The sequence below is a fragment of the Urocitellus parryii genome, chromosome 6, assembly GCF_045843805.1.
Source record: "Urocitellus parryii isolate mUroPar1 chromosome 6, mUroPar1.hap1, whole genome shotgun sequence".
Lineage (NCBI taxonomy): Eukaryota > Metazoa > Chordata > Mammalia > Rodentia > Sciuridae > Urocitellus > Urocitellus parryii.
Window position 1 is genome coordinate 81509551 of NC_135536.1, and position 19847 is coordinate 81529397.

A 19847-nucleotide genomic window follows, 5' to 3' on the forward strand; every position below is an offset into this window, starting at 1 on the left:
TCTTGTAACTGAGTGTATCTGGCTTTTCCCTTCACATACTCGATGAGAAACAACTGTTTTAGGGGTATTGGGAAGATAGGCAATCCTATCCTGTAAAGCTCAATGTGGATATTTGATGCTCAGGGACCTTTGGGGCCCCACAGCTGGTGAGAAAGCTAGTTATGAATCACTATTAAGTAGACCAAGAGATTATTACTTCTGTTGTTCTTTTAGCTCAACCTAACTTCTAAAATAGCCATCCTAGCTGCTTGTATAGTCTTCCTCACAAAGACAATATTGGGTATGTTTTGTTTTAGGTTAAAGTGAAGGACAGTTTGCATCTAAAAAGGCTCATCCTTGGAAGTTAGAAATTGGGAGTGGTGAGGATTTTTATGTCCTATAAGCTGAACTTGGATCTTCTCTGTATTGATCTGTGTCAGACTATGGACACCTGACCGTCCAAATATTACTTTCATAGATGAGAACAGGGAACTTAAGGAAAGAAAAAATTGAATGTCTCATTTTCTCTGGCAGAGTCATGGTTGACTGTATTCCTAAACATTTGTTGGCCTATAAAGTTCATTTGTGTTTTCTCAGAGATTTGCATCCTGGCTGAAGGCATATCCTATGAGCTGTGGGGTAAAGGAAGGTGATCATGATACAGAGGAGCCAGGAAAATGGAGCTTAAAATGAAGTACTTATCCAGAACTAGTTTACATCCTCTTGCTTTCTAGAGGTGGGAGGTACCTCAAGGATCTGGTTCTATATTAGAAGATCTGAAGCCAAGAAGGATATGAGTTATGGGAGTTGCCAATTCCAGATTATAGGAACTGTATGAAGCTTGGGCAGGTTTTCTACCTTTCACAGTCATTCATCACGTACACCTGGCCTATACTGTCCAAACACACAATCTTTGTGCAGATAAAGATTTTTCCTGATAGTCCTATCTGAATGTCCCTGGAGGCTTTATGATTCAGTGCTTTTGTTTGACATGAAGTGTTTCTTTGTTTGTTTGTTTTTAATTTTTTGCTGATGGGGTTGAAAGGATAAGCTTAAAATTGAAAGCAGTGTTATCTACAAGATGGTAAGCTTTTGGAATTCTAAATGAGTTTGAGAAGTTAGAATTCTTACTATATCCCAGGATATTATAAATGCAAGGATGGGGTTCGTATATCTCCTTTATTTCATCAACACTGTCATATTTGGAATACTTGGAGTTCTGTTATGAAGGCTTTTAGAGCTAGTGGAAACTTACACCTGTAATCCCAATGACTAGGCTGGGGCAGGAGGACCTTAATTAGCAACTTAATGAGAGACCTGTCTCAAACAAAAAAGGCTGGTGATGTAGTTTAGTGGTAGAGTATCCCTGGGTTCAATACCTAGTACATTCTTTTATTATCTCCCTCCTTCTCCCTCCCCCACCTTTCTCCCTCCCCTTCCCTTTCCTTCTCCTTCACGCCCCGCCCCCCGCCTTCTCTCTCTCTCTCATAATGTACTATAGGCATTATTTAAGAAATCCCTGAGGTGATTTCCTAAAGTTAGGATTTATTTTCTTAGTTTAGATTTTCCTATCTTCAAACATGTCAACATATCAAACATTAGGATACCAAATATTATAAAATATTTGAGCATTTGTTTTTGTTCCAGAGGCTCAGAAGACCCTAGTAGAAGCAGCAGAGAGACCTTTATTAATAAGTTACTAACATTAGTACAATAATAAATGCTAAGAGCCAGAAGGTCTTGGTGTCTAACCCTGAGCTGGCTATGTATGTGGTATTGAGCCCTAGACCTGAGGCTCTTCATGGCATGGTGAGACTGAAGATGGGTTACATTGAATGATGTTCTAGGTCCAAATTTTGTGATCTATAATATTTTATCCTAAGTGCATTTTCAAATATGTCTCTGTACTCTAGAAAATTCAGGGTTTTTTCCTCCCTAGATTTCCTTACTTTTGTTTGGCTCAGTTCCAAAAGTAATGTGTGCTTTTTTTCAAAGGAAAATTCAGCTGAAAAATGTATTATGCAGAAAGGAAAAGTCTCCTTTAATACCACCCTCTGAGAGATAATCAGTATTAAAATAGGTATTTAATTGTCTTTACTCATTTCAATGCATAAATTAGTATTTCTCTCTCTCTCTCTCTCTCTCTCTCTCTCTCTCTCTCTCTCTCTCTCTCTCTCTCACACACACACACACACACACACACACACACTATCTTATACTGACCTAAAACTTGCTTTTTTCCTGTGCAATTGAGATGAGGGGTATCTTTCTGGGTCAGTACCTAATAATCTACCTAAATAGTTTAAATGTTCTCATAGAATGTCACTTAACTGAATATTGGTTCACCAAAATACATTTTGTTCAAATGGTCAGGTGTTAAACATACTTGGCTGAAGTTAAAGTCAAATATCACAGTTATAGAAAGGACTTTGGGGATATAAGAAAAAATCTGAAATTTCAAGAACTATTTTGAAATTTTATTATAAATTTTTAGTAGCCAGGCTTCATTCTGATAGTATATAGGCCTTCTGATTTCTCACTACTGCCAGCTATTAGATGGGCTCACATATATACCATGCATTTGCAATATTCAATATACTCAATAGAGCCAATTTTCAATGATGGTGGGTAGAGGAGTAATATACTTTGATTAGCTCTGCCAGAATGGAGTCCTGGTGAGGCAGTGTTGTTTTTCCACAGTTAAGCTTGCTATCCTCTCAGTAACTGATCAGGTAAAGACTCATCAACCCCTAGACTTAGAGGTCTGTTCAATGGTCAGGAGTGGTATTGTGGGAACCCCAGAAATTGAAGTGTTGTGTCACGCTTGAAACATTTTTTGACTATTTACAGAAACACATTTAGGATTGCTTTCAAATCTTACATGTTTTTTATTTCTAATATACTTCACACAATTACTGAATTAAAAAAAAAGTCATTAATTTTGACTGTAGAAATGATCCAAGCTGTCAATAGAGCAACATAGTTAACTTTTAGAATACAACAGTAATGCCTTACCATCTCCTGCATCTCAGCTTTTGTGTGCATACGTCCACTTTGAACACTGCTGCTGGAATAGAATAATGGGAGCCTTTGATCATGTAAGGAAAATGTGAGCTCTTGCTGTAAATCAGTTTTACCATCTCGCTTCCTTTTTTAAAGCAGGTTCTCTAAATACCTTCTTAATAAGTAATCATTGGATTTAGTAGGCCTGGTATTCTTAATCTTCAAAGTTGAATATTATGGGATTTAATTGTTCATGCAGGCTATTAACAGGCTTGATCTTCTTTTTCATCTTATTTGAGGATATCGTATAAGTACACAAGACCATTGTGCAATCGCTAAGTCATGAAGTGAGTCATTGGCAGAAACAGGAAGAAAGTGGTATATTCCCTTTGTGCTTTCTGTTTATTACATTGTGCTGTAATTACTTTCTGATGAGCACTTATGACTCTTAAGACAAACTTCACCATGTTTGTTCCATTGTCAACAGTTGACTGTCACTGTTCATGACAGACTTTCTATTCTAGACCTCTTTAGTCAGATTTGCTACATTAGTGTGAGAGACAGGAACTTTTCTGGCAACTGGATTAAACTGGAGCAGAATTGAAAACACTGTCTTATTTAAAGGAGGTCTCTGATTGTGTATGCACATCCATGTGTCTGTGTAAGGTACAGCAATAGGTCACTTGGTAATACCACCATTCTTTTTGTGCATGTTACATATAATTCAGAAAATATTTTGGTAATGTTTCCCAAAGGACTTCTGGTCCTAGGATTCATGTTTTGAAAAGTCCTAATACTCTTTTATCCTCAATGACAGAATTAGATAGGTTAATGTTCTATAGTAGTCATTTTTTAAAAAGTATTCTTCAAATTGTATTGTTTTGAAGTTTGATTACATAAAACGATGTGCTTGAGGTTATTTTGGTTTTCTCTAACCTTCTTCTTAATGTGTATCCTTTATTTAGTGTAGCTCAAAGGGGACTTTATGACTTCACGAATGTCATTGTTTATGATTTTCTAGTTTTTCTGTCTTTAAACTTGGATGTGGTAAATTACAAGATTCGTGTGTGACATCTACAGTTATCTTAATCTATGTGGATATTTTTCTATTGTCTCTTCTTTTTTCCTTTCATCCTTTCTTTCTCTTAGCATTAGGTTATTTTAGTCTCATCTCCTGGTGGTATGCATGATGGTTTTTAGTCAGTTTTGAATAGTGTGTGGAAAAATTGTAGACATAATATTGGGCTGTTGATAGTGTCATTTTCCTCTGAAAAGGCTTTATTTTGCTTTATTTTGATTGGTTTGCAGAAGCTCGTGTTCTATCTGTAATATATACTATATATATATTTTAAAATTATTATGGTAAAATATTTTCATTTTTATGTATTTTTGTAGTATTTAATTTATACTCCCACCACTTCAAGATAGTAAATTCAGGCCTACTTTCATGTAATAGTGTTATTTTTTTTAATGTCTAAATATTTAATCCATGTAGAACATGACATAGGGCTCTAGCCTAATTTACTACATGGCTAGCCAGGTGCTTTAACACTATTAAATAATTTATTTCTCTACAGATATCATAGGCTGCTCCTCTGATATATAGATATCTGCATACATGGATCTATTTCTAGATTTTCTTCTTTCACTCATCACTTTTTTTCATCAGTTGCTATTTTATTCATTGAGGCTTTGGAATACATTATATAATAAAACAATTTCTTCACCCCCCCCTTTATTTGAAAAAGCCTATCAGTTATATACACACATGTATATATAGACACACATACAAATATACATATTTGTGTGTGTGCATGTGTGTGTGTATATATATATGTATATATATATATAATTGTAGATGGATACAATATCTTTATTTATGTATTTATTTTTATGTGATGCTGAGGATAGACCCTACTACCTCACCCATGCAAGGCAAGCGCTCTACTGCTAAACTACAGCCCCAGCCCAGTTTTATATATTTTTAAGATGAATTTGAGCAATTTGGATGTTGAAAAAAATCCTTTTGGGATTTGAATTCAACGTTGAATTTTAAGTTAAATTAAGTAAACTTGTAATCTTTATACTGTTGAGTTTTTCATCTCTCTTGGTAAAAATTTTAGAAATAGTTTCTTTCAGTAAATGTTTATTCCTGGTTCATTCCTAAAGATTTTGTGTATATTATTGCTATCATGAATGAAATATTTTCTTCCAGTTGGCTTTTCATCTGGATTTTATTTGCGAGAACTGTTTTATTTTTTAATGTATATTTTGGAACTGGGCCACCTTTCTAAATCCTTTTTCATCGATTCCTTTGAGTTTTCCAGGGTACTTGAGTTTATTCAAGTTATCATATTTTATCCACTTTTTTTTAGTGATAACATCTTCACTCTCTCTCTCCTTTAATCGTACTGACTGTTCTTTCAAAAACAGACAACAATGGTATTAGTTTATATCTTTAAGCTTAGTCCCCCTGACTTTTAGTTAGTTAGATAAGAAGACTGGAAGACTGGTGTGTTTGCTTATTCAATTTTAAGAAAATTATTGCTTCTTTTTCTTTTTTTTCCTAACATGGTAAAACAATTGACTCCTTTCTTTTTGTGCATTCCTTATCAGTAATGAAGTAATTGAGACTTCACCTCTTTAGCTGAGGACAGTTTTACTCACATCTTATTGGTAGACTTTTATTAATTTATTTTTCTATATTTTAATTCTATAGTTTTATTTGTCCTAATAAAAAGTCCTGGAAGAGAATTTTAAAATTTCTAAATGGTTTTGGTTATTTTTACTTTTGACTAATTTATGTTTTACTTACTATCACCAGTGAATATGGCTTATGACTGCTAAATTTTAGAATTTGAGGTTTTTGTGGTCTTATTAAGGTCACTTTAAACAAATTAATGTTGCACGGACATTTTTATAGTAAGTGTGCTCACACAATCAGAATACATAAATGCACGTGTGTGTTCACATACATACACAGGACCTTAGTAATAGTTATTCAGAGCCTTTTATTACAATTTTTGAGGGATTAAATTGATTTACCAATGACTAAAAGTAGTGATTTTACATGTTTTTTCTTAGTCTTTTGTCCTTGTATTTGTCTTATCATGTTAATGATGTGATCCATGCATCTTGAACACTGTGGAGTTGGAGGTACGTTCTAATTTTACCTTCATCCATCTCTGAGATATTATTCTCCTCCACCCCCACCCTGTTACTTTAAAAGAAAGGAACACATTCTGTGGTTACATCACCTGGGAGGAATCAGAGGGTGTGAGTGAGCCTGTACTTGAGTCTTGAAATAGAAATAGGAGATGAATGGGTAGAAGCACATAAGGGATAAGAAAAGGAAAGATGGGGTTTTGAGTTTGAAGTATGTATGAAATATGAAACGATCCTGACTTGGGAACAGAAGTCTGAAGAAATACATGATAACTCTGGGTTAATGAAATGGAGAATTGTGAGAGCTAGGCAGAGGAAGAATTCTTTATATATAAACTATTCTTAATACAAATTATCAGACATGTACTTGTTTATAAAGTAAGCCTTGTGACAGAGCTTGTCACACAGGATCATCTTCGATGCTTGTTTATGTTGATCTTACATGTTCAGATTCTCTTATTCCAAGAGCTCGGAGCAGTGCACCATGATTTACATCATGATCTAATACACGTCCTTTGAATTTTATTTTGCATTTGACATTTGCCCAGGTGATATTAGGAATGATAGTGTAAGTAAGTTCTTCTTGAAGAGAATTTTTCTGTTATGCTGTGAATTGGTCTAGAACTGCTTTCCTTCAGTCCCATTCTTCTCTTTTCTGCCTTGCCCCTCCCCAAATCACTTTCCTTGCATACATCAAGCAGATGAAATGAAACTATGTTAAATATGGACAGCTGGCAGTTCCTGCAGTCCTAAACTATTTAATTGTCCCTTGGGAAGCATGTGGATGGTGGCTTGCAGAGAACTGAATGAAACAACGTAAATTCTAACAGTACTTTTGAATGCCCACCATGCAGGGATGTCTGTGTCAAGGTGTAGGAGCCAGGACCTTGCAGGATGGTATTGCTAAATTTGGGAATGGTAGCTCTTCAGAAATGGCACATTTATTTCAAAAAGGAATTAGAGAAACTGGGTGATATCCTTTGTATATTTTTATTTTCATTAATTTTTTTTTTCTATTCCTAGGGGACTCCTTTACACAGTTCCGGTTTGCTGAGGAGAAAGAATGGGATGGTGAAGCTTCATGTCCAAAGCAGGTGGGATAAGTTGGTTTTGAACTTAGAATGGTTTTTGTTAAGACTGAATGCTAGCACCTTTTCTGTTATTGTTGAAGGGATCATCATGGGGAGAGAAGTTGTCATTCATGTGTAACTGATTCTTACTTCCCTCACCTGTTCAGGAATATTTCAGGGGACTAAAATTATACAGGTCCTTCAAGCTTGAGCTCACCTTTTCACTGGCTATCTGTGTGAATTACTCACAGACTTAGCAAAAGATCCCATTTGGTGCTGCCAAGGTTGCTTACCAAGAGCTAGTAGCCCTCTTGGGACAATTTCAGAAAAGTGAAAATGACCTTGAAAAGTCAGGTCATTTCTGTCCATCTCCATGTACTATTAATGTGAGGACTGGTGGCTAATGTGGGTCTGGAGTGGCAGGGCACTGCTTGAGTCTACCAGTAGTGTCTCTGTGTCTGGTCATTATAAACCCATTGATGTGTGAGGCATTTGAGCACTGGAGTGCGGAGATGGGTTTCTGTCCACTTGAAGTCAGGGCATGATCCTAGCTGTCCCTGTGACAGACAGTGGCAGATTTAGGTGGTGAGTGGTATTTTCCTGTTTCACAGGTCATTGGTATCACCTTTAAGTTTTGTTTCTCTTTGGTGGCTAGGACACCAAGAGGTCATCTGGAATGTTTCCCAAATATTGTTAAGTTTGAGAGGCTGGTGCATTGATATTACTTTATTTCTGAGTGACTACAGTAGCCAAAGAAAGCCCTGAGTGATGGTTCCACATGGAATGTTGCTGGATGGAGAGAGGGTGTTTCTGGGTTCTCCCCTTTCCACTTTTCGGTTTAAGAGAAGCAGACTGTACTACCCACAATCCCATCTCCCTGCCTAGTCAGCCGTTCCCTCTCCTGCCTAGGGCCAGCAGTGTGAATTGAGGGAAAATGTCCAGTTAGAGTTCATTAAATGCTTATGTTTTTTCTCCAACTTGACAGTAATTGCAAAAAGCTTCATGGTTTGCAGGTTACTATGCATCTTGAAGCGAGTGGAACACTGCTCTGCTGCTGTTCCGATAGGGTGAGCTGTGACCCAAGAAGATAGTTAATGTGGAGACAAGGATTGTGATCCCTCTAGTGTGACTTACGATCTTACTCCCAGTCAAAAGTAGTTCTAGTAAATTAGTGACTTTCTTTGATCTTTTATTTCCAAAAAGTTATACTTACTCATTCCCTGATATTTTCTTTCTTTTAAAAAATATATACATACACATATACATGTGTAGAATTCGGCACTTTATGTGGACAGTGAGTCACTCGTTCGAGCCCTTCAAGAACTGCCGCTCTCACTCCGACTCAACGTTGCTGCTGAGTTGATCCAGGTAAAAACCCTGAAGGTATCTGTGAACTGCTATGGATTCTATCAGGGCAGGGGAAGAACCAGAGGAGAAATGGCCCTTTTCAGGATATCTCAGATTCAGTTTTTCCTTTCATACAGAGTTTTGTGTTAAGATTTTCTTATGAAGTTTAGAGAACAAAAGAATTTAAATCCCTCTTTCACATTTTATATTTGCACCATTTTAAAGGATCAAGTGTAATGGAATTGAGTGAAAGAATATAAAATATAAAATCTGGCTGTTATTTTATTCAAAATATTTGTGTCATTTTCTGCGATGGGCACTAGGAATGCTGGTGAGCAGACATATAGTTCCTGCCTCCCTAGAGCTTAATCTGTTGGAAAGAGGGGTACCAAATAATCAAATGAATTATAGTAAGTCCTACGAAGGACAGTGTGCTATGAGAGATTGTACTAATGGACCTGGACTGTGGTGTGGTTAGGAATGGCTTTTCTAAAGAAGCCACAGATAAGCTGAGACCTAATATTTGAGCCGGAATTTAAAGGACAGTGGTCCAATCAGGTCTGCATTCACAAAAATGGTCATGACAACAGTGAACATTCAAGCTATAGAATGGAGAGCAGGCTGCGGGATTGGAGCATGTGTCTTCATGGGTGAGTGTGTACACTTACATGAGGGCAGAGTGAGAGGGAGGCACAGTAGAAAGCTGTCACATGGGACAGGTGAGAAAAACTGTAGCCTGGACTCAATCATGGTACAGATGGCAAAGAAGAGTTCATCAAGAGGTATTTCTAAGGTGACATGAACAGGACTTGGGGGTTATATTGGAAATGGAGAGAGAACAGTCAAGGAAGAACCACCCCTTATTTCACCCATGCAGTTAAGTTCTAATACTGCGTGCATAGTAGATTCACCTGGGAAATTAAAAACAAACAAGGAAAAAAAGCCAGGTACCTATTCCAGGTCAAATCTAGGATCAGAATCCCAGCTTTGCTCTGTATAACTGACAGGGCTAGACATTTAGCCCAGTTTATGTTTATGGTGCCATATTGTAAATATCTGTATTTATCTATGTCCTTCCTTGCCCCAAGGAGTTATTAGCAAACTGGATCTGTCAACAATGCTTTGAAGTGAAAACAAGGGGTTGTTGCCCCTGATAGGGGCTGAACCTTTCTGAACTTATCCACTGTGAGGCCCACTTGCTCCACAGCCTTCCCTCTAGAGAGGGATTCTCATCCTTAGACTGTAACCTTGCAATCATGAGGAAAGTGTTTAACTTTCATTTAAGTGTAACATACAGAAAATTGTACACATAGAACTATGAAATCAGTATTCAGATCAAGAATCAGAATGTCCTACCCCATGGAAATCACCATCTACTTCCTCTTCAAGTCTCTGCTCAAAAGATTACCACTGTCCTGGCTTTTAATATTTAGTTTTGCCTATTTTGAATTTCCTACAAATACAGTGAAATCACGTTTTCTTTCATGCCTGACATTTTTTACTTAGTGTTGCCCAGAGTCATTCTTTCCTCCTTGGGGAATTTGTTCTGTACCTTTATGTTAATGCATTTACATAGCAAAGCAGATCTGTTCATGGTAATTATTTCTCATTGACTTTTACAGATACTTATGTCACATTAGAGATCTAAGTATAAATTCAAATAGATTAATGGCACTGCTAGCTTTCAGGCTAGTGATTAAAAGACATGGGCCTTTTTAACTCAGTTATTCTGTTTCTCTTTCAGGCCACAGTTCCTTTAGAGCTTCCTCAGGTGAAACCAAAGAGAAGTGATGACAGCAAGGGACTAGGCATGCAGTTAAAGGGGCCATTGGGGCTTGGAGGAAGGGGGCCCCTCTCTGAGCTGAGATCTTCCACTGCTGGCTGCCCTGGGTCCCTGGCCAAAGACAGCCCACTACCAGATCCTTCAGGGAGTTCTCAGAAACCCACTTCCCCACCACAGTCAGCAGCAGACCATTTGGAAGAAGAACTAGATCTGTTGCTTAATTTAGAATCACCTGTAAAAGAAAGAGATAACATCTTACCAGACCAGACATCTGAGGACATGAAATCTGAGAGAGATGGGCAGATGGCCCAAGAGGAAGAAGGTATGTTTTATATTTTATTCCCCATCCTTTCTCTTGATTCTGGTGTTTTTGTGAGAACAGCCCCACCCGCATCACATCCGTACACAGCCCTCTCAGTGTCTGACATTGATCCAGCGTTGTCCCTGACATCTATTCCTGTGCTCACGTCTCTGCTTCCCCCTGAGCTGACCTTTCTGACAACCTTCCTCTTACTCGATACACTGAGTTTCTAAAGCTGCCGCCTGCCTGACTGCAGCACTAACCCCAGGGCTGCAAATTGAACCTGTGCTATGGAAAGGCATTAAGATACTTGTAGCGCTCAGCTTTTCAGCAGCAGACCTTTTAATCGACTGTCTGAACAGGCTTGTAAACCAACTTTCTTTATACTTTCTTGCTATTTTCATCTTTTTAATGAAGAATACTTAGTAATTTGTGCACACTTTGAGATGGTATCCCATCTTATGTGGTGAAGGCCACCTCCATATACTGCATTTGAGAGCCATTAATGATTTTTCACGATTGTTGTAACCATGGAAAGACAGAGCTATTGGTCTAAAAAAGATTTCACTTTTTACTATTAACTTCAGAATAAAGATAAAAGCAAATCTCTTCCCCCATTTATTAATTTGTTTGGAAATTATTGTATCATCTTTGGGAATAACAAATAATGAGAATGTTTCCCCTTGTTATAAGGCAAGTAATAATTAGAGCTGAATTATATCCTGGAACAAACCCTGGGGAAGCTTTAGCTGTCAATGCTGGGACTAATGTAAGGTTATTAATACTGCTTTTATTTCCCTAGTTCCTGCAAAACCATCTGTGACTGAAGAAAAGAACGTGGAATCTGAGCAACCAAGTACATCAAAAAATGTGACCGAGGAAGAACTGGAAGACTGGCTGGACAGCATGATTTCCTAAAGAGAAAGGGGGGAAAAAGTGCCTGAAGCAATTTTGGTTGCCTTCTACTTCAGGGTGGGCACAAGGCTGTCCTTCAGTTGTCTAGTATACCCCATGCGTTCCTGAATGCTTACAGCAGTTGATGCCTACCTCTTTATTTGGCAGCATTGGAAATAATACATATCAGAGGCTAGTTGCATTCTGGCTTAGTAATCTAATAGATTTCCTTAGGGGCAGAGAATTTTATAGCCTCCTTCCTCTGTTTACAGCATAGCAGGTGCTGCCCACTTACATGCAATCAAAAAGGCATGCATTCGGCCAAAATAAACACCCTCTGGTCCATGGATTTTTTTTTTTGTTATGTGAAGTTGCTGTTGTCTTATGTCCCTTTCCTCAGCAGTCTCAGCATGGTTATAGAATCATTCAGAAGTGGTACGAGAGGCCAAACCATGGATTGGTATGTATTACTTTATTGCAATGGGCACTTCATTTTATTGGAGATTCACCTAAACATTAGCAGCTCCACTACTTACAAGGGACCATAAAGCATTACTCAATTTTGGCATAAGATTGAGATTTTTCTGAATTTTCTCAGTACAGTACTTTTCTTCTAATAACAGCAGGTGACAAGCTGTTACTGAAAAAAAAAATTATGAATAACCTTCAAGTGCAGTTTCATAAAGTAAAAAGATCAGCACAACTATTTAATGGAACTGTCCTTCTGGAACACAAACATAAAAAACTTGCATAGCTATATCTAAAGAGGTTTTTAAGGCACTTAATCGATATTTCAGTGTCGACAAAGTGTTGGTTTGTTTTCTATTTCATTAACTGCTTAAAGCTTTTCAGGCTGATTCTGGATATCGTCACTAGCACATACCATGGGAAAAATTGGACTGCAGTTAATGTAATTTTGTGTAGTTCAGACCATGAGTCATAGTGGGATACTGTCACATGATATTCAGGTGTTCAAGAATTGATACTTCTGACCTTTTCTGCGGTACTGCCATCCCCCACACTAGTTGCTTTAGAACTAAGAAAACTTGAACATATTGGATTCCTCACCATCCCTTGTTATTAACATCTTGACAGGTTATCACGATGTCTGTCCATTAGGCACAAATCAATTTCCAAATGTCAGATTTTTAAATACTTTCTCATAAAGGAAGCATGTGGAAAATGTCACAAACATGTTGCAGAACTATGAAAGGATTTCGTTTCCCCAGAGGTTGACCATCCAGAATCACTTCTTTCACTCAGATTTATCCGAGCTGATCTTCATATTGCTTCCGAAAACAGTCGCCAGCAGGGAAGAAATCCCAACACCTTTCTTGGTACATCTTCCATACATAAGATTCCTGAAATAATGTGAACAAAGGGTATTTCTTTTCACACCACCGTAAGTAAAAACCCAGTTCTTGCTCCCTTTAGGAAGACTTCTGCAGATACACCTAAAGCCAAAAGGGCACTTTCTTCTTGCTCTACCCCAGCCCACAGTGCTGGCAGGGAGGAGGAAAATGCATCCTCTGCCCCTTCCCCCAAAAAAGATTTTGCAAGAGAGGCTGGTCCCATGTCATTTGTAAGTGGAGGGAAGAGTGAATGCACTTGTTGGGGTGCATTCTGTGCTGGCTTAGGCAGATGCCTGAGAGCACAGGTCTATGTACCGACCATGTCTTCCTTCACTGAGGGAGCTGTAGTTTTCCTACAAATCCAGTGATGTTTCGATATTGACTAACCGTTTTCATCCCTTATTCTGTTTTTCTCATAGTCACAGAAAGTATCCTCACTTGTCCTCTTTCACACATACCTCCACATTCCCACTGTCACCCCCACACAAGGTCGTTCTCTGACTCCATTTCTCATTGTCATTTCCTCTAAAGTTCTCCCCACCCCCAGTTATTCTGCTCTGAAGCAGTAGGAGCAATGGTTTAGGAAATGTCAGTGTGCAGCAGGAGGACTCTGGAAATAGGTAGGGTCCCCGTAGAATTTGGGCTTCCTTAAGTCAGATAGGGCATGGAAAAAATGCAAGAGAATAGTGGGGTCATTTTTTGGATATTGACTCTTAAAACTCAGGGAAGATCTAACACAGGTAGGGTTCTTAAGGACATTTTATTTCTCACCTGACCCGTGTGCTCTGTTTCATCTTTGTTAATCAAATACATCAGAAAGAACCTGAAGGAAAAAAAAGACATGATGAGAAAAAGGTGTCTTAACCAAAGTTCTCTTACCATAAAATTTTAACCAGCTGATTTATCTAATGAAAATGTAGACCTGAAATCATAGGGTGTCAGGCAGGAAAAAGGCTGAAAGTATTTGATTCCCTTAAGGTGCGTTCATGCTTCCAGAAATCTAGTTTTGTTTTTTATACTGGACAACTCGGAAATCCCAGTGTGGTTTTACTTGTTCTACCTATGATCCATGTGGAAGATTTGTGTCCGTCTCTGACACATGAGTATCCTGAGGGCTGAACTCTCAGCTCACATTACGCAAGTTCAGAGACAATTTCCAAAGGAACTAACCTTGTGCCCTTCAGGAAAAGGCTGATGGCAAGGAAGAAAGAATATCCTTCTGAGGGTGGTGCTGTACTTAGAGGGATGGCTCTAGATACGTTAGTTTCGCCTTCCCTAAAGAAGGCAGGGCCAGTGTCTTCATCATCATTGCTCCCCTAGCACACTTATTAAATTGAAAAAACATCATTTTAGGTGGGAAGATCAAACATAAGTAATTGGAATCTATCCCACAAAAGTCTCAGCAGGGAGGCCCCACCTGGAACAGCACCGACATGCTTCTGTACTCCCGCTATGCGAGCTTGAGGCCAGTGCTCATTTCCTGTTAGGCATGTATCTTGATCACCTCCACTGAGATGTAAGTACTGAGAATGTACAGGAACAAATAGAAATTCCAGTCTAACTTTCCCAAAGGCTGGACCTGTTCCTTCCTACAGAAAGATTAGGACTTTCTAAACAATAAAAGGTAGGACAGACAAGGTCCTTGAAAATGATCAGTTATAAAGTCACTTATCAGATCACATAATTACATGGTAGGCTGAAATAACTTGTTCTTGAGCAAATCCTTTGCCTAAGAAATCCATGTATTCATTTACTGTTTCTATGGGTTGCCCAGATGTTGCTGTACAGACACGACAGTGTGAAAACATAGCCACCCAGAATTATGCCACTCTCATAGAGTTGTATTAATGGGATGATGAGGCCCAAAAATTGGCTACAGATCGCTGGCCTCTTTGAGGAGGAAGGCCTTTCAGTAAGGGGTACATAGGAGAATGTAAAGGGAAACAGTACAGACAGGGAGCCTAGGAAGTTCCCTGCCTAGCTCCTGTTTAGCTGAGGATGCTGCTCACTCATTGGACAAGAGCTGGAAATAAAAATGGACATTCTTCAGGATTGAAAAGTGTGGAAACTCCACTGGAAAAAGAAATTGGTGGGGGTCTTGTCACAGCTTGGGAATGCCTGTGGTATAACAGGGACAGCCTACAGCAATGCAGCACATATGGACAAATAGTTTCAGAGAAACCTGGGCATTCTTTTTTAGCCTAATGATTCCCTTTCCCCTCACTTTTGTATTTTTTAAATAATTTATTTGTTTTAATTAGTTATATGACAGTAGAATTCACTTTGATTAATTAATACTCACAAGTAGTTGGCTAAGTTGTGCTCTTGTAATGTGTGTGTCTCAAAACCATGAGGAGTTGTGTCAAAGTAGTCATTGCCAATGCCACAGATGAAACATTTAGTCTGTGAAAAGTAACAGAAAAGGCAGTTATAGGAAGAAGGCTGGTCTGTTGAATAATGCTGTTCTCTTTAGTGCTTTTGGTTATTAGTCATTTACTGCACAGTGCTATCTGCCTAGCGCCTGGTTAGCTGAGGATGCTGCTCACCCAACCATGGGACAGTGGAGGAAGCAGCAGTGTGGCAGGCTGAGGGAAGGTACACAGGGGAGAAATGCCCAGAGGTGTGGTAGATGGGCACAGAGCAGGCACCAGACAAGCATATAAAACCATTTATGGTTTTGCCCAGGGCTGACCCTAACTAATAGCCAGACCTTTAAAAAAAAAATGCTATGGGAATATAAAAATAGGGTTGGAATGAATAGTTAGAGCATTACCTCCATATCTTCTCGTACTTGTTCCTGCTGGTCTCTGAGTTCTCCAAAAGCATCAATAATAAGACCTGGAATTTTAAAACAAAGACCTAGCATCTTAATCTGCATAGTGATCTCCTGGGAGGGGAGCCATAAGAGGGAGTGGCAGAGTCCATTTATCAAAGTGCTGCCTCCCTGCTGACCATTTCTTGCTGATGCTGTTATCTCCTTGCTCCTCGAAACTCTCCTCTCCACCACCCCCTCCTTTTCCTGTTGTGCTTGGCCATTTGTTTCAGTCTTTGGGATGGGCTTTTCCACCTCTACTGCCCCTCGTACCTGGATGTGTACCAGGGTCTTTGCTTCTGGGCCCTTAACACCTGCATATTGCACAGGATGACTCAAACTAAATTAATGTTTTCCAATTCCTGACAAGCTATTGACAAATATTACTACTTCTTATCCCCCCCCAAAAAAAGATTATTAAAAACCCTTCACATTCCCACAGCTCCTCTCTGTTCCTTCCCCATCTCAAGAGGACAAAGACCCAGGCAAGACTAGTCACAGATCTCCAGGCAGAAGTAGTGATGAGGCTATAATTCAGAGTAGGGAGTCTGCTCTGGATTTTCAAGTTTCTTGTAACAGTGACTGAGTGAAATTTGACTTTATGTAATCAAGGCCTCAAAAGAGTAAATGCTCCATAAATATTTACTAAATTAACCGGTGAATGAATTCACAAACTTTTTTATAAAACAATTAGGTCATAGATGCAAAAAAAAAAAAACTCGATTCCTTAAAATTTTGTTCATACTTAATACAATAGGCAACATACCTTGAATGATGGCCAGCAAGATGACAATGACGAAGAAGAAAAAGGTAATGTCAAAGACAATGCGGTACATTTCATAAGGATCACCAGCAGGGTCTTCAATTTCATCACCAATGCCGCCCCCTGCTCTCACTCCCACATACATGTGGAAAAGGTAGCACTAGGGAAGAAAAATGGTGGTGATTAAAGTAAAAGCTTTAGTTTCCTGCGTGAGTGTGATTAGATCAGAGTGGCAGCCCTGACCAAGAGCCAGGGACTCTGCAGTGATAGCAGTGTCCCTGGCTGCTGTCTCCTATACCATCTGATCAGTTTATTATCTACAACGATAGAAAAATTGATATTACATTTAAATGCACTGCTGGAGATTGAACTCAAAGCCTTGTGCATACTGGGCAAGGACTCTACCACTGAGCTATATTCCCAGCTTTTTTTGGTTAAACAGTTTTGAACTACTTGATACAACAGAATTAATTAAAGGTACTTATAAGGGCTTAAATATATCTTGTAAGTATGGCATATGCCAGATGATAGTTTTCGGTCAATGAATAAGAGTGCCATCCTGGTGTTCAGGTTTGCTGTAAACTCTTGAGAAAAGCTTCCTTCTGCTTCTCCTGATACACTTGGTAAGGATTTCTGCAGAATCTTAGATACAAGTTGAATATCCCTAATCAGACATCCAGAATGCTCCAAAATAAAAGTTTGAGTACTGACATGACAAAATGTAGGCACAGCAAGTGTGGTACAAAATCATCCTCAGACTGTGTATAGGTTTATATGAAACACAAATGCATTTCCTGTTTAGACTTGGGTCCTATCCTCAAGATAGGTCATGTCTCATTAGGTATACAAAATATTTCACAAACAAATCTGTTCTGGCCTGGCCTGATGGTGCATGCCTGTAATCCCAGCAGCTGGGATGATCACGAGTTCAAAGCTAGCCTCAGCAAAAGCGAGGTGCTAAGCAATTCAGTGAGACCTAGTCGCTAAATAAAATAAACAGGTTTGGGAATGTAACTCAGTGGGCAAGTGGTCCCAACTTCAATCCCTGGTGCCCCCCCCCCAAAAAAAAAATCAGTTCTGGTCCCCTGCCTTTTGGATAAGGGATGCTCAACATGTAAGACTTGCTGCTTCTGCATGTTTGATCAAGTGTAGGCCTTTGGGCACTGGCTCACCACCATCTTTCCTCCTGAATGGGTGGGTTAAACTCACAGGGTAAGGGCAGCTGAAAATTGGGTACCACTCCTGTGCTCTGGTGCCTAGTATTGCCATCTCATGAGGGCAATTGTCTCAGGGCATAAGGAGAGTTTTTAGCCAAAAAAAAGTTATTGATTTTATAGAGAAATGCACACAGACCAGGGTAGTTCACTACCACCTGTCCTTTTGTTGAAATCAGGTTATGGTGTATGTGATGGTGGGTCACCATAAGCTGTTCCTCCCACCAGGGCCTGGCCTTTCAGGACCCCCATTTGTTCCTGCTGGTGTCATGTTCTTCAGCGTTTAGGTGGCTGTTCTGAAAGAACTCCACTGGTTGGAATGAATCAGATGCGTTTTGGGGGGACTTTGCTCCTCATTCTCAAGCACCAGAATCCAAGCTTGACTTCCATGCAATTTAGGTGCATGTCCAGTCTCAAGGCTGTCTCATCTTTACTTTGGAGATGAACAGTGGCCCCACTGTGGTGAGTTTTTCTTTCCAAGACACTTATTCCCCGGGGAATGAAAGTTGTTTCCCTCCTCTCTTCCCAGGACACTTGTCCTTTTTGGACAGGGCATCCCTTTCTAGTCCCTCCTCCTCCACAGCGCTCAGTTCTTCAGGCCCCCATGTGACTGCACGGCGCAGGCTCTTACCGTCATCATGTCATCACACTTCATATCAGGCTCATCGTCATCTTCACTTTTGTTGTAGAATTTGCGGAAGAAGTTAAAAGCCACCACGGTGTAGAGGTAAACCACCACAGCCAGGAGACCAACAGTCAGAACCAACTGGAGAGGAGAAGACAGATGAGGAGAATGCCGGGGCGCTCTGCCTCCAGAGCTTCATGGGAGACTCTAGCTCAGAGGAAGCGTGAGGCAGCAGGGAGAAGAGAGGTGGAGGGGCCATGCTGTGTGCATGAAAGGAACAACCGACCCCAGGGAAGAGGCTTAGTGGGAGAACAGTAATGAGGTGTTAAGGTTGAGTTCTCTTCCCCCTAACTGTCCATACCTGGGGATACAACTGAATTTGGAGATGGAGCCTTTGAAGAGGTTATTTAGTTACAAAGAGGCCGAGAGGGGGTACAGACACGTGCACACACAGGGACAAGTGTGAAATTGCAGCCAGGAGGCAGCTGTCCACAAGCTAAGGAACGAGGCCTGAGGGGAAACCAACCCTGTTAGCTTCTTGATATTAGACTTCCAGCCTCCAGAACCTGGAGACAAAAAGTTCTGTCGTTGATCTGTAATTCTGTTATGGCATCCCTAGGAAATAAGGGTTCAGCCACATGGATGCGGATTAGGGGCCTCTACCAGGGCCTAAGACTGAGGTGGAGATAGGAGGATGAACAAGATCAAATCTTTGCCTTCAAGGAGTTACGTTAAAGGGAATGGGCATGAACACCAATATAAAAACCAAAACAGATGTGTGCAGCAGCCTCTTGAGGGGTGAAGAGTCGAACTCTGTACTGCAGACCTCACAGAAAGTAGTTGGTTTAGAAAAAAAGAACTTGGACTTCCTACCATAGAAAAGCAAAGGGACTTTGCTCTAAGCCACTTAGTCATGGCTATGTGGTCTTGGGTAAAATATAGCCTCTGAGCCTTAATTCTCTTATTGGTAAAGTGACCATAAGCTCTACCTTATAAGATAGTTGTGAGACTGTCACAGTACCTGTGACTTGGCACAAGCATGGTGATTTTAATTTCCTTCCTCTACTATACCAGAGTTTACAGATGTGAGAAGGTATGTCTCATGCATAATTAATTGTTCTTAAGTGTTAAACAATTTGAATCTGTAGACAAGAAGCCCTTGCATGACTTTAATATGGCTATTTTCAGTCTGTTCAATTCCCAGATGAACCATATATACATATGCATACTATATATACGTAGAGAGATGTGTCCTTAATTAAGAACAAATATACAGGCATATCAAAAGTAGCAAGAAGGCATATATAGATAGAACCCTCCCCGCAAATATATCAAAGCCTAAAAAATCCTTTCAACACCAATTCTGATATTTCCATCCATTACCTTGCTTTAAGTGTAGAGTCTCCTAAATCAAGGTCTTGTGTCTCTCGCATTTTGTAAAGGTAGTTCAAGTTATTTGGCCAACAAAAGTGCGTTATGTGCTATCACACATTTCTTCCTGTCACATACTGTGTACTACTTGTTTTTTTTTCCTATCCA

The 19847-nt window shown here is 39.5% G+C and overlaps 2 protein-coding genes across 2 annotated transcripts in view; one reads left to right on the plus strand and one right to left on the minus strand.

Moving 5' to 3' along the window:
• Window positions 1–11891, plus strand: part of Aven (apoptosis and caspase activation inhibitor) — a 159472-nt gene extending 147581 nt beyond the window's left edge. The window contains exons 3-6 of the mRNA XM_026391639.2: window positions 7171–7241; window positions 8490–8585; window positions 10309–10669; window positions 11451–11891. Coding sequence (XP_026247424.1) covers window positions 7171–7241; window positions 8490–8585; window positions 10309–10669; window positions 11451–11566 — 644 coding nt within the window. The 3' untranslated portion in view covers window positions 11567–11891. The remainder of the gene's footprint in view (window positions 1–7170; window positions 7242–8489; window positions 8586–10308; window positions 10670–11450) is intronic.
• Window positions 11892–12691: 800 nt separating this feature from the next.
• Window positions 12692–19847, minus strand: part of Ryr3 (ryanodine receptor 3) — a 364780-nt gene continuing 357624 nt past the window's right edge. The window contains exons 99-104 of the mRNA XM_026390365.2: window positions 18315–18449; window positions 16473–16629; window positions 15668–15732; window positions 15197–15297; window positions 13666–13717; window positions 12692–12903 (exon numbers count right to left, since the gene is read on the minus strand). Coding sequence (XP_026246150.2) covers window positions 12808–12903; window positions 13666–13717; window positions 15197–15297; window positions 15668–15732; window positions 16473–16629; window positions 18315–18449 — 606 coding nt within the window. The 3' untranslated portion in view covers window positions 12692–12807. The remainder of the gene's footprint in view (window positions 12904–13665; window positions 13718–15196; window positions 15298–15667; window positions 15733–16472; window positions 16630–18314; window positions 18450–19847) is intronic.